The sequence below is a fragment of the Schistocerca nitens genome, chromosome 2 (assembly GCF_023898315.1).
Source record: "Schistocerca nitens isolate TAMUIC-IGC-003100 chromosome 2, iqSchNite1.1, whole genome shotgun sequence".
NCBI lineage: Eukaryota > Metazoa > Arthropoda > Insecta > Orthoptera > Acrididae > Schistocerca > Schistocerca nitens.
The window spans coordinates 84,587,898-84,601,166 of NC_064615.1; the positions used below are offsets into that span (position 1 = coordinate 84,587,898).

At 42.6% G+C, this 13,269-nt stretch overlaps 1 protein-coding gene across 1 annotated transcript in view; it reads right to left on the reverse strand.

Annotated features, from left to right (window-relative positions):
- Window positions 1-1,044: 1,044 nt before the first annotated feature.
- Window positions 1,045-13,269, reverse strand: part of LOC126235761 (nuclear protein localization protein 4 homolog) — a 267,142-nt gene continuing 254,917 nt past the window's right edge. Inside the window, exon 11 of the mRNA XM_049944557.1 lies at window positions 1,045-1,394. Within this exon, the coding sequence (XP_049800514.1) occupies window positions 1,083-1,394 (312 nt within the window). The 3' untranslated portion in view covers window positions 1,045-1,082. The remainder of the gene's footprint in view (window positions 1,395-13,269) is intronic.

The following is a 13,269-nucleotide window of genomic DNA, read 5'->3' on the forward strand; positions in this document are numbered from 1 at the left end:
ATTTTGCATTTATCCTTTTCCACACATTACCTGTGTAAAACTACAAATTCTGGGGGCATAAACAACAGTAAGTTAACATATTTGGTTCACTGATATTCTAATGAACATTTAGGAGTAACTCACTTAGGCAGAAAGTATCCATTGTACAAAAGAAAGTAATTAGAACTGTGTGCTGAGTTTACATACATGTCTTGCAGGAATCTATTTAAACAATTAGGAAGTAACCACAGCCTTGTATATGCACATTTTGCATGCACAGATACACACTCCTCCCTTAATGTAAAATTATGTGTGCCATTTGAAAGGAAATGAAATAACTGTAGCAGTATTTTTTAAAATTTTATTAAATATCTGAAAAATTCACTGTCACTACGTTACACTACCCTATTAATAAACTGAAATTGTAAGTTCTGGACATCAAATTCTTTTTAATAAATATGAAACTAATCTACAATGAAAATAGGAAAATATATTTTTAGGAAATATAGACAAACCAAATTTGTAAAGTGAAAACATTCCAACGGAAGATATTAAACACTATCTGAGATCTCCATTTCACCTAGTCTGTGGATACTTACTGAAACAGAATGACTTGTAAATTATTTCTGACTGATGAACAGAATGGCACAACATCAAACAAATACATTAAAATACAGAAGTGTTTATTTAAATATTACAACTGTGTAAGAGGCACTGAATATGGTGAGCACGTATTACTTATGATGTAGAAATTTAATACTGAATTTCAATTCTAATTTCCCAAAACACTCGAAATTATTGCAAAAACTTCACAGACTTCATTTTCCATTCTTATTAAATAAATTTGTATTTTCTAAATGAGGCACAGCCATTTTCATTATCCAGTTAAATATGATGTACATTTAATTTCAAATACAAACTGACACTTTGTCTATTTATTTCTACATATGCAACCAATTACTGTCCTCAAATAATTATTCCATAAAATTAAATGTGATTTCTTGTCTTTTCCATGCCAGAAGAAATGTCTGCTCCTGTTTTATGTAAGATTCTTTCCGTCCACAATTCTTTTTTTTTTTTTTTTTCTTTCTGTAAAAACAAATTTATCTTGGAAGTTGACACATTTCACAACTTGATAGTTCAGTTGGGTTTAAAAATGTGCAATGACTGCAGGTCCAGCCTGCATCATCGTGCATTGGTGGTGATGATGGCATTGCTGCTGTTGCTGCTGCAGAGGCAGCAGGAGCTGTTAATGGAGATGTAAATGTGCTACTTTGAGGTCGTGATGAAGGCGGCGATAAGGAACTTGCAGCAATAAGTTGTTCTACTGTTGCCCAGTGTTCTGACCTAGCCCAGTCCCGTGCCATTTCACTATTCTGTGTCCGCACTGCTTCAAGCAATGGTCCCATATACTCCTACAACAACAACAACAAAATTAATCAGAGGCTCACATCTAAAGCAAACAATTGTTAACTGTTAGAATAAGTACATTAAAACAGAAGCCTGTGCTGAAGACTTAGTAAAACAAGAAAACAAGCACCTCAAAATATGGAAAAATTTTAGTAAAACAAGAAAACAAGCACCTCACAATACTGAAAAATTATAAAGAACTGGAAAATGTAAATGGCAAGCTTCACAGAGGATTTTTAACCAATTGTAAATCTACTGATACTAATTTTACTACGGTTTGAAGCTCCTGTTCTTGTTCTTCCGTGTTTGTGATTTTACAACTGGGTTATTTTGGGAACCCACGCATATATTCTAAATTTGAATTTTTTTGCTAGACAGTTGTTCTGAAACAGCTGCAATCGACCAGATGTCACTTAGGCAACTGGTTAGCAAACCAGTTATCAACCCAGAAAAAAGAGGATATGCAGTGTAACGTGGAATCCGAACCAAGTTTCATTTCTAGTGAATCTCCACACCATTGAGAGGCAAATGCTATGTTAAAAGGCAGAGTGAAAAAATTTGATCCAGCCAGGAACTGATCCTGCTACCTTTTAGTTCCTTGCCAAACACTACCACTAGACCATCAAACCCGATGCAAGTTTTGTTGCGCTTTCTGCTAATTTAAGGCAATGCTGCACTCTTGAGTTATGGTCACTCATGGTAAAATTTGTATATTCATCAATACTGCACAAAGGAGTGAGGATATATATACAAATTTTAATTTGCATTCACTAGAATTTTACTACAATACTACTTTTGGTCTGGATGTGGTACTAGTTGGTTTGCGGCAAAAGGGATTAAACTGCAAGGTCACGTGTCCCTTCAGCCATTAAGTGGCCAACCAGGAGTGGTTGTCAAAGGAGGTCAATCCTGGAAAGTATACGTGTAACTAAAAAAAGAAAAGACAGCACAGACAAGTCATTAAAAGATCAGTCAAGACAAGGCATTAAAACCAAGAAATGAAACAGAATAAAGAGAATAGAAAGGTGGCAACGGTAAAGGTCATGCTGGGCCACTGAGCAAGGGCCACCATGGGCCCCTGGGGGAGGAGGGAGGGGAGAGGAGGGGCGAGGGCAGGAGCAGGGGAGGGGTGCCACACCAAGCCCCCACACAGTCAATGAGGCTGAAAAGCCCTACTTTACGGAGATGAGTAGAAACCACTTTCACGGGCAAAATGAAACAACAGATCAGCCACTTTGGCATTGTGTGCCAGCATCAGAGGTTGCGTGTCAGGAAGATGAAGATACCGCCTCAAAGCAGCCAAATTAGGGCCACCATCAGGCAGGCCCCACATTTGCAGTGAGATGGATCCTCACGTCAGAGAACAAGACCATGGGTCAGCCAAATGTGGCCAATGCAGAGTTGACAAGAGGATGGTGGATTCCCTGTGAGAAGAACACATGTGGTTGTGGTCTCCTTAATTGCCCTCTGTCTGAGGAGCTCAGGGCAGACCATTATGAGTCCCAGACTTAAAGAAATCTATGGCATATACAAGACCTAAGGTCCAATTCTGGACCCCCATTTCCATAATCAGCATCCTGGTGGCTAGCTTTGCCAACTGGCCAGTTCATTAATTTCCTAAAATCCCAACACCACTGGGGGACCAAACAAATACGACTGGCTGTCCAGCTTCATGGAGGTCAGAGGCAATCCAGAGACAAGGTCCTGGATAGCGATAACCGGTGGGAGAGGAGAGTTGCACTGTCTACAGCCAGATGGCTACTAAGGGAGTCACTACAGATTAGGATACTCTTGCTGGTACAAGAACAAACAGAGCTAAGGGCTCGTCTAATGGCCATCAATTCAGCAATGAAGACACTGCAGCCGTCTGGCAGAGTGTGGAGTTCCCTTCACCATGCATGTGTGTATGCAAAGCCTGTTCATCCATTGACTGTTGAGCCACTGGTGAATAACACTTCTGAACCCGGATATGTCTCAAGGTCAGCCAAGACCAGGCAGTGAAAAGATTGAGACAAATCTGTGGTGGGGGCACAAGCCATGGGGACAGATGCCATTTCTCCCTGACCAGAGGCGACAATGAAGGAAGCTGCAGTTCCGAGCAGAGACACTGGAGGTGTACAGCAATTGTAAACCCAGTTCTGGGTTGCTTTTGTAGGAGATGAAGCTCCCTTCCAGGGAAAATGACACAGTAGTTGGGATGTTCAGGGAAGCTGTGAACACACACAGCTTAATGCAGCAGCCATTGTTGGCACCTGATAGGTAATGGAGGTACTCCAGCCTCAACTAGTAGGCTGTTCGCAGGGCTATTTCATAAGGCTCCTGCCGCAAGTCAGACCCCACAATGATGAATGGGGTCAGTATTCGCAATGCTGAAGGTGATGCTGAACCATGTGCAAGACTCTCATAATCAAGGCGGGACAGAATTAGTGCTTTATAGACCCACAAAAGGATATAGCAATCTGCACCCCAGCTAGTTTTGCTGAGGCAGCCAAGTGTATTGATGTGTCATCAGCATTTTCACTTCAGTTGGCGGAGGTGGGGAAGGAACATTAACTGGGAACTGAGGACCAGTCCCAAAAAGCACTACATCTCAAATATAAGAAATAATTGATTGTCCAGGTAAAGCCCTGAGTATGGGTGGGCTGCACAATGGTGACAGACATGCAAGTCACAAGTCTTGGCAGCTGAAAACCGATAGCCACAGGGGAGAACCCATGATTGCGCCTTTCTTAGGGCACCTTGTAGGTGATGATTACTAACACCCATACTAGAGGAGCAATAATAAAACCAAAACTCATTGGCATATAAGGAGGGTGATGCCAAAGCCCTACCACCACCACTAGACCACTGATGGCCACCAGAAAGAGGGGGTTGCTCAGGACAGAGCCCTGTGGGACCCCGTTCTCTTTGATCTGGAAGTACTGAGGTAGCATCCACTACAACCCGGAACATACAGTGCGACATGAAGTTTTGCACAAATTTTGGGAATGGACCCCGGAGACCCCACTTATGTGATGCAATAAGGATGTGGTGACGCCATGTCATGATAAGGGGGTCATACAAAGGCCCTCCGGATGGTGAATTCCAGGTGAACCAAATTATCAGCACTGGAGCGACCTTTGCAAAAACCACACTGAGATGCGGCCGAAAGGCCCAGAGACTCAAGGAGCCAACACAGCTGCTAACTCACCACGCATTCGGACAACTTATAGAGAAAGTTGGTAGGGCTCATTTGGTGATAACTGCCCATCTCTAGACGGTTCTTATCTGGTTTCAGTACTGGAACTATCATGCTTTCTTGCCACTGACATGCGAACTCATCCTCGTTCCAGATCCGATTAAAGGGGGCAAGGATGTGTCACTGACTATTCACCGAGCGATGTTTCAGCATTTGGTTGTGGATGTGGTCTGACCCTGGGGGTGTATCAGGGCGATGGGCTAGGGCACTGTAGGGTTCCTATTCACTGAATCTAGCATTGTATGGATGCAGGTGGTGGGTGCTAAAAGATGGGTGCATTCAGTCCACCCACTGTTTTATGAGCTCAAAGGCAGGGTGGTAGTTCAAAGACATAGATGCGTGAACATAATGCTCAGTAAAATGTTCAGTGACAGCATCTTGATCAGTATAAACAGCACCATCTAAGGAAATACTTGGTACACCTGCAGGGGATGGAAGCCATAGGGGTGTCGGATCTTTGCCCACACCTGTGATGAAACACTAATTCTATTACTTAAATTACTCAAAAATTAAAAATAGTTCTTATTGCCAATATAGTGTACCAAACAATTATATACCTTCAAATATTCCCCCTTCAGTGCTTTATAGATCACTTCATACATTTCTGGAATTACTTTGGTTTATGTGCACCGTGGATTGGAGTGCTTTATTGTAAACTAGAGTAGCTCACTCCTGTATCGATAAATTGCAGTGTCACAGTGAGCCTGTCTTCTGCGTATATAGTAATTCTCCATTGAGAATTCTGTTTTGTAATGTGAGAAGTCACTTGACTGAAGCAAATACTGAAATGCACTCTCATCCATTTCTAAGTAGTTTATATAAGAGTTGACGTCTTCCAGTTGCAGCTCTCATAACAAATTTTGCTGAACGCTTTTATTATCTTGACGTAACACCCATGGCTTCACCCATCTATGTTTCCATTTTTCCCCACTGCTTTCTACCAAATGCACACACACAACGCAATTGTGGCACTGCACCGCGTAACAAGTTGTTGTCCATCATCTTTAAATCTGACGACAATGTAATAACCCTTTTTAGCGCCATGACAAAGATCTTTGTCAAAGAAATATGATAGTGTAATAATGGCCATAGATGGTAGATAACCAGGCCTCAAAAGGAGAGATCAATGGCCAAATGAGTTCAATGTGCCACAATAAAGTAAGTGGGGGCACCAGAGTTCAAGAGGCAAAGATTGAGCTATGCCAGCAAAGTTTCGATGTCTTTACCAAGGCCAGTGATCATTGTCCCTCACCACAAAGGGTTAGGGGCATTGAAGTCGCCCAAGACTAGGAAAGGTGGGGGGAGCTGAGAGAGTAATGCAGACAATACATTCTGGGACATGACATCATCGGGAGGGAAATACACATTACAGATGGTAAAATCTTGAAGTGCCCTTACCCAAACAGCCAAGGCCTCCAAAGGTGTAACAAAGGGGTACAGGGCCACTATAAGATAGAGTCCAGCACAAACATACATACAGACATACAAACTCCACCTGATAGCCTCTCACAGTTGGTGCGATTCTTAAAATAACCTCAGTAAACACAAAAGGCAGGGGTCAGAGTTGGTGGAAACAACCATGTTTCCTGGATGGCAATACAGAATGCAGGGTAAGTGCTTAAAAGCTGCCGTAGCTCAGCCAGGTGGTTGAAAAATGCATTCAAATTAGGCTGGAGGATTGTGGGTGCATGAAGTGACCAGGGGAGGAGGGGAGGTTATGACCCAGGGTCACGTGCTTCTACTGCACACTGCCTGGGGAGATCTGGTGCCACAGGTGCCACCAGAGTTTCCACCTCGCGCACAGAAAGAGTACATGCAGTGTCTGATGGTGTGGGGGGGTGACCGAGTTTCCTTCATCTTAGAGGACTTCTTTCTGTCCTTCTCCTTAGAAGACGAGGACTGGGGAAGGTTTCTCTGAATTGGTTTCAGGTACAGAGGAAGAGCAAGAGGAGGAGGAGGAGGAGATTAGTGTTTAACGTCCCGTCGACAACGAGGTCATTAGAGACAGAGCGAAAGCTCGGGTTAGGGAAGGACGGGGAAAGAAATTGGCCGTGCCCTTTCAAAGGAACCATCCCGGCATTTGCCTGAAAGGATTTAGGGAAATCACGGAAAACCTAAGTCAGGATGGCCGAAGACGGGATTGAACCGTCGTCCTCCCGAATGCGAGTCCAGTGTGCTAACCACTGCGCCACCTCGCTTGGTCAGGAGGAAGAACAAGAAGTCCGACAGCCAGCAGCCTGTGGTTCCTTCAGCGACTGGCAGGCATCTGGCTGTGAACCAGCAGGAACTGTGGAAGGAAGAGTACCGAGAGACCTCTTCCTAGTTAGGGAAATAGGAGGAGGGCAAGGCGCCTCTGGCTGGGGGGATAGGGACTGGTGTACCCAGCAGGTGGAGAGCCAATGCTCTTGAAGTGGGTGCAGTGGAAGTAGCAGAAGGGCCCCAACTGCCTGGGTGGTAGCTATTAGCAGTCTGCTCTGAGAGCCTACTGTAAGAGGTGCAACAGAGGAAAGCACCGTCGACAGAGAAGGCAATGACATTGTGGCTGTAGCGTGAGATTGTGTCATTTCTATGGGATTAAGATGCTCATACTTTTTTTCTGGCCTCTTGATATGTGAGCTTGTCTAGGGCCTAATACTCCCGGATTTTCTTGTCACACTTAAAATGGAGCAATCTGGCGAGCTGGGAGAGGTGGGGGGAGGGGCACAAGGAACATTTGTGTGCTGTGGATGTCCACAATCCCTGCAACAGGAAGACGTATGACTGAACTTCATACACCTGAAGCATCTCATAGGAGGAGGAACATACGGTTCCACATCACACCAATAGACCACCTTGACCTCCTAAGGCCTCGAAAGTCAAGATGAAGGCCACCAGAAGCAATCTTAATTTCCCTTGGTCCTCCCACAGCGTGGCCAGGGAAGGGATCGTACTTTGTTGCACCATATGATGCACTGCCATCTGAAGAGACTGCCGAGGCCACGTGGTCACCAGCTGGAGAAAGTTTAAGTCACTTCATGTGGGAATTATCTGCCATACTGTCACCCATTCTGAACAGGGACTCTCTCTATGGGAGCCACCCAGCTACAGCTACCTGGTCAGTAATCCATTGCCGGGAGTCTCTATGCGCCAGTCATCACAGGCAAATACTGCACGACATACATGGGGACTGTGCAGTGTAGACACCAACAGTGCGATCCCTGCATGGTCGGGGGCTACCACTGCGCAAGTACTCAACAACCCCCCCCCCCCCCCCCCCACACACACACACACAAAAACAGGATGGCTATGGTGCTGGATTTTGGGTGTAATATGACAACAGGAAGGAAGGATGCCAGGGGACAGAGGCGGAGTATACATCACAGTGGATGACCTTCCCTGCGTGAAATGCACACTTCTGTAAAATTTGGAAAAGATGGCAGGTCACACCCAATAATGGGGACCATATAATCTTTAATGGAAGGTGAATGATAGCATCAGGAGTGAAACTGGAAATCTCAAGACCAAAATTGTGAACCAAGTCCAGGCAGGGTCTGCACGAAAAGGACCATCCTATGTAATGTCAGTGGAGGTAAGAGATAGACCAAGTGTAGGTTTGCAGCACAGAAAGAGGAAGTAGTGCTGCAAAGGCTGGGGCCAAGCATGTACTTGCCAAGGAGTGGTGAGCCCTTTTGGTGGTGGTGGTGGTGGTGGTGGGATATATAATGCTGAGGGCATGCTGCATGTGCTAACACAATTTGAACCTTCACTCAAAAGTATGACTGAAAAATGGGCACAATTCCTTTACAATAACAAGAGAGCATAGTAATGCTTGCAGAAAGGTGCTAGTTGATCTGTAACAGAAGGTAATTTTAAACTGGGATCATCTTTACAATTACTCCTGCTTCCAATAAGCATATAAGTACCAAAAGAACTATTGACAGCTCTATGACACTATTTAATTAACAAGTTGTCACTGTAAAACATATTTCCATTATAATGTTGGTTGGAACAGCACCAACATGATTAGAAAAAAGATCACCTTTTTTCCCCGTACTGGCAACCACTTTTCGCAAACAGTACCATCCTTAAGCCATTGTATGATCAGAAAATTCCAGTAAATAGTCAGAAAAAAAAAATGACAAAATATTTGTTCTCTATGGCAGCAAACACATGGTACAGGGTGCAACCATAAAACATATGGTTAGCCCCTTACTCCTAGCTGATATGCTTACTTCCCAAGTTAGTGTGTAAAATACTACAAGTAAAGGTGAAAGTTGAGCTCCAAATAGATGCAGATTGCAGCCAGCAATGATAAGAGAGCCCCTTGAGTACAGAGTATCAATTTTTACTTCTTGAGAAACAGTCTAGATACGTAAAAAACGAAATCATCCTAAAATATAAAATTAAGAAAATACTTAATAAAACAAAGAATAAAGCAGTCCTCATAGTAATAAAACATTAAAATCAAAATAGCAAACTTATGTAACCATGCTCACATTTATGATTTGTATATACTTTACATCATTATAAAACACTGAACTGACCATGAATCTTTTAATCGAGTAAGTGTCGTCATTATAATAATATTAGAAACCATGTTGTTGTTGTTGTGGTCTTCAGTCCTGAGACTGGTTTGATGCAGCTCTCCATGCTACTCTATCCTGTGCAAGCTTCTTCATCTCCCAGTACCTACTGCAACCTACATCCTTCTGAATCTGCTTAGTGTATTCATCTCTTGGTCTCCCTCTACGATTTTTACCCTCCACGCTGCCCTCCAATGCTAAATTTGTGATCCCTTGATGCCTCAAAACATGTCCTACCAACCGATCCCTTCTTCTAGTCAAGTTGTGCCACAAACTTCTCTTCTCCCCAATCCTATTCAATACCTCCTCATTAGTTACGTGATCTACCCATCTTATCTTCAGCATTCTTCTGTAGCACCACATTTCGAAAGCTTCTATTCTCTTCTTGTCCAAACTAGTTATCGTCCATGTCTCACTTCCATACATGGCTACACTCCATACAAATACTTTCAGAAACGACTTCCTGACACCTAAATCTATACTCGATGTTAACAAATTTCTCTTCTTCAGAAACGCTTTCCTTGCCATTGCCAGTCTACATTTTATATCCTCTCTACTTCGACCATCATCGGTTATTTTACTCCCTAAATAGCAAAACTCCTTTACTACTTTAAGTGTCTCATTTCCTAATCTAATTCCCTCAGCATCACCCGACTTAATTCGACCACATTCCATTATCCTTGTTTTGCTTTTGTTGATGTTCATCTTATATCCTCCTTTCAAGACACTGTCCATTCCGTTCAACTGCTCTTCCAAGTCCTTTGCTGTCTCTGACAGAATTACAATGTCATCGGCGAACCTCAAAGTTTTTACTTCTTCTCCATGAATTTTAATACCTACTCCGAATTTTTCTTTTGTTTCCTTTACTGCTTGCTCAATATACAGATTGAATAACATCGGGGACAGGCTACAACCCTGTCTCACTCCTTTCCCAACCACTGCTTCCCTTTCATGCCCCTCGACTCTTATAACTGCCATCTGGTTTCTGTACAAATTGTAAATAGCCTTTCGCTCCCTGTATTTTACCCCTGCCACCTTCAGAATTTGAAAGAGAGTATTCCAGTCAACATTGTCAAAAGCTTTCTCTAAGTCTACAAATGCTAGAAACGTAGGTTTGCCTTTTCTTAATCTTTCTTCCAAGATAAGTCGTAAGGTCAGTATTGCCTCACGTGTTCCAACATTTCTACGGAATCCAAACTGATCTTCCCCGAGGTCCGCTTCTACCAGTTTTTCCATTCGTCTGTAAAGAATTCGCGTTAGTATTTTGCAGCTGTGACTTATTAAACTGATAGTTCGGTAATTTTCACATCTGTCAACACCTGCTTTCTTTGGGATTGGAATTATTATATTCTTCTTGAAGTCTGAGGGTATTTCGCCTGTCTCATACATCGTGCTCACCAGATGGTAGAGTTTTGTCATGACTGGCTCTCCCGAGGCTATCAGTAGTTCTAATGGAATGTTGTCTACTCCCGGGGCCTTGTTTCGACTCAGGTCTTTCAGTGCTCTGTCAAACTCTTCACGCAGTATCTTATCTCCCATTTCGTCTTCATCTACATCCTCTTCCATTTCCATAATATTGTCCTCAAGTACATCGCCCTTGTATAAACCCTCTATATACTCCTTCCACCTTTCTGCCTTCCCTTCTTTGCTTAGAACTGGGTTGCCATCTGAGCTCTTGATATTCATACAAGTGGTTCTCTTCTCTCCAAAGGTCTCTTTAATTTTCCTGTAGGCAGTATCTATCTTACCCCTAGTGAGACAAGCCTCTACATCCTTACATTTGTCCTCTAGCCATCCCTGCTTAGCCATTTTGCACTTCCTGTCGATTTCATTTTTGAGACGTTTGTATTCCTTTTTGCCTGCTTCATTTACTGCATTTTTATATTTTCTCCTTTCATCAATTAAATTCAATATTTCTTCTGTTACCCAAGGATTTCTATTAGCCCTCGTCTTTTTACCTACTTGATCATCTGCTGCCTTCACCACTTCATCCCTCAGAGCTACCCATTCTTCTTCTACTGTATTTCTTTCCCCCATTCCTGTCAATTGTTCCCTTATGCTCTCCCTGAAACTCTCTACAACCTCTGGTTCTTTCAGTTTATCCAGGTCCCATCTCCTTAAATTCCCACCTTTTTGCAGTTTCTTCAGTTTCAATCTGCAGTTCATAACCAATAGATTGTGGTCAGAATCCACATCTGCCCCAGGAAATGTCTTACAATTTAAAACCTGGTTCCTAAATCTCTGTCTTACCATTATATAATCTATCTGAAACCTGTCAGTATCTCCAGGCTTCTTCCATGTATACAGCCTCCTTTCATGATTCTTGAACCAAGTGTTAGCTATGATTAAGCTATGCTCTGTGCAAAATTCTACAAGGCGGGTTCCTCTTTCATTCCTTCCCCCCAATCCATATTCACCTACTATGTTTCCTTCTCTCCCTTTTCCTACTGATGAATTCCAGTCACCCATGACTATTAAATTTTCGTCTCCCTTCACAACCTGAATAATTTCTTTTATCTCGTCATACATTTCATCTATTTCTTCATCATCTGCAGAGCTAGTTGGCATATAAACTTGTACTACTGTAGTAGGCATGGGCTTTGTGTCTATCTTGGCCACAATAATGCGTTCACTATGCTGTTTGTAGTAGCTAACCCGCACTCCTATTTTTTTATTCATTATTAAACCTACTCCTGCGTTACCCCTATTTGATTTTGTATTTATAACCCTGTAATCACCAGACCAAAAGTCTTGTTCCTCCTGCCACCGAACTTCACTAATTCCCACTATATCTAACTTTAACCTATCCATTTCCCTTTTCAAATTTTCTAACCTACCTGCCCGATTAAGTGATCTGACATTCCACGCTCCGATCCGTAGAACGCCAGTTTTCTTTCTCCTGATAACGACGTCCTCTTGAGTAGTCCCCGCCCGGAGATCCGAATGGGGGACTATTTTACCTCCGGAATATTTTACCCAAGAGGACGCCATCATCATTTAATCATACAGTAGAGCTGCATGTCCTCGGGAAAAATTACGGCTGTAGTTTCCCCTTGCTTTCAGCCGTTCGCAGTACCTGCACAGCAAGGCCGTTTTGGTTAATGTTACAAGGCCAGAAACCATAATTATTCTTATTGAGAAGATTCAAGCATTAAGAGGAAATAGCGGGACAGTGTTGTTATGCATTACTCTGCAACCATCAGCTGACAATCTTTGGCTGCATCTCCAGTTTCATGTTTATCCAAGCAGCGTCTATGTGTACACTGGGGCTCTCGGTGACACTGCATTGCACCTTCTCCACACCATGTCATATGTCATCAATTAAAAGATTCATTGTCACATTGATGTTTTATAGTGACATGAACAGTATACAAATGGTAAATGCACAAATGGCTAAATAGATAATATATTATTTTGACTTCAACATTTTATTACTTGGAGGCTGTTTTATTATGTAATTTGTTAATTTCATATTTTATGCAAATGTTCTGAAACTCTGTACGTAGGGGACACTCTTATCACTGCTGGCCACAATCTGCATCTGTTTAAAACTCAACTTTGGCCTTTACTTTTTAATATTTGACACACCCACTTTGGAAGCAAGCATGACAACTTTACACCAGGGGTAAGGACCTACCTGCATATTTTAAGATTGCACTGTAAACCTTATGTTTACTATTAAAGAGAACAAATATTTTGCATATTTTTCTTGGATTATTATTCTAACTACATACAGGAATTTTCTGATCATACGACGGCCTGAGGATAGTACTGTGTACTGAAATTGGTTGCAAGTACAGGCAAGATAATAATAATTTAAAAATGCAACTACAGACTAAAACATATATTTTCTCTGACTCTAAAACCGTGATGATGATGATGATGTTTGGTTTGTGGGGCACTCAACTGTCCAGTCATCAGCGCCTGTACAAAGTCCTAATTTTTTCACAGTCCAATCTAGTCACTGTCACGAATGATGATGATGAAGACAACACAAACACCCAGTCCTCGTGCAGAGAAAATCCTCAACCCGGCCGTGAATCGACCCCGGGACCCAATGATCCAGAGGCAGCAAGGCTA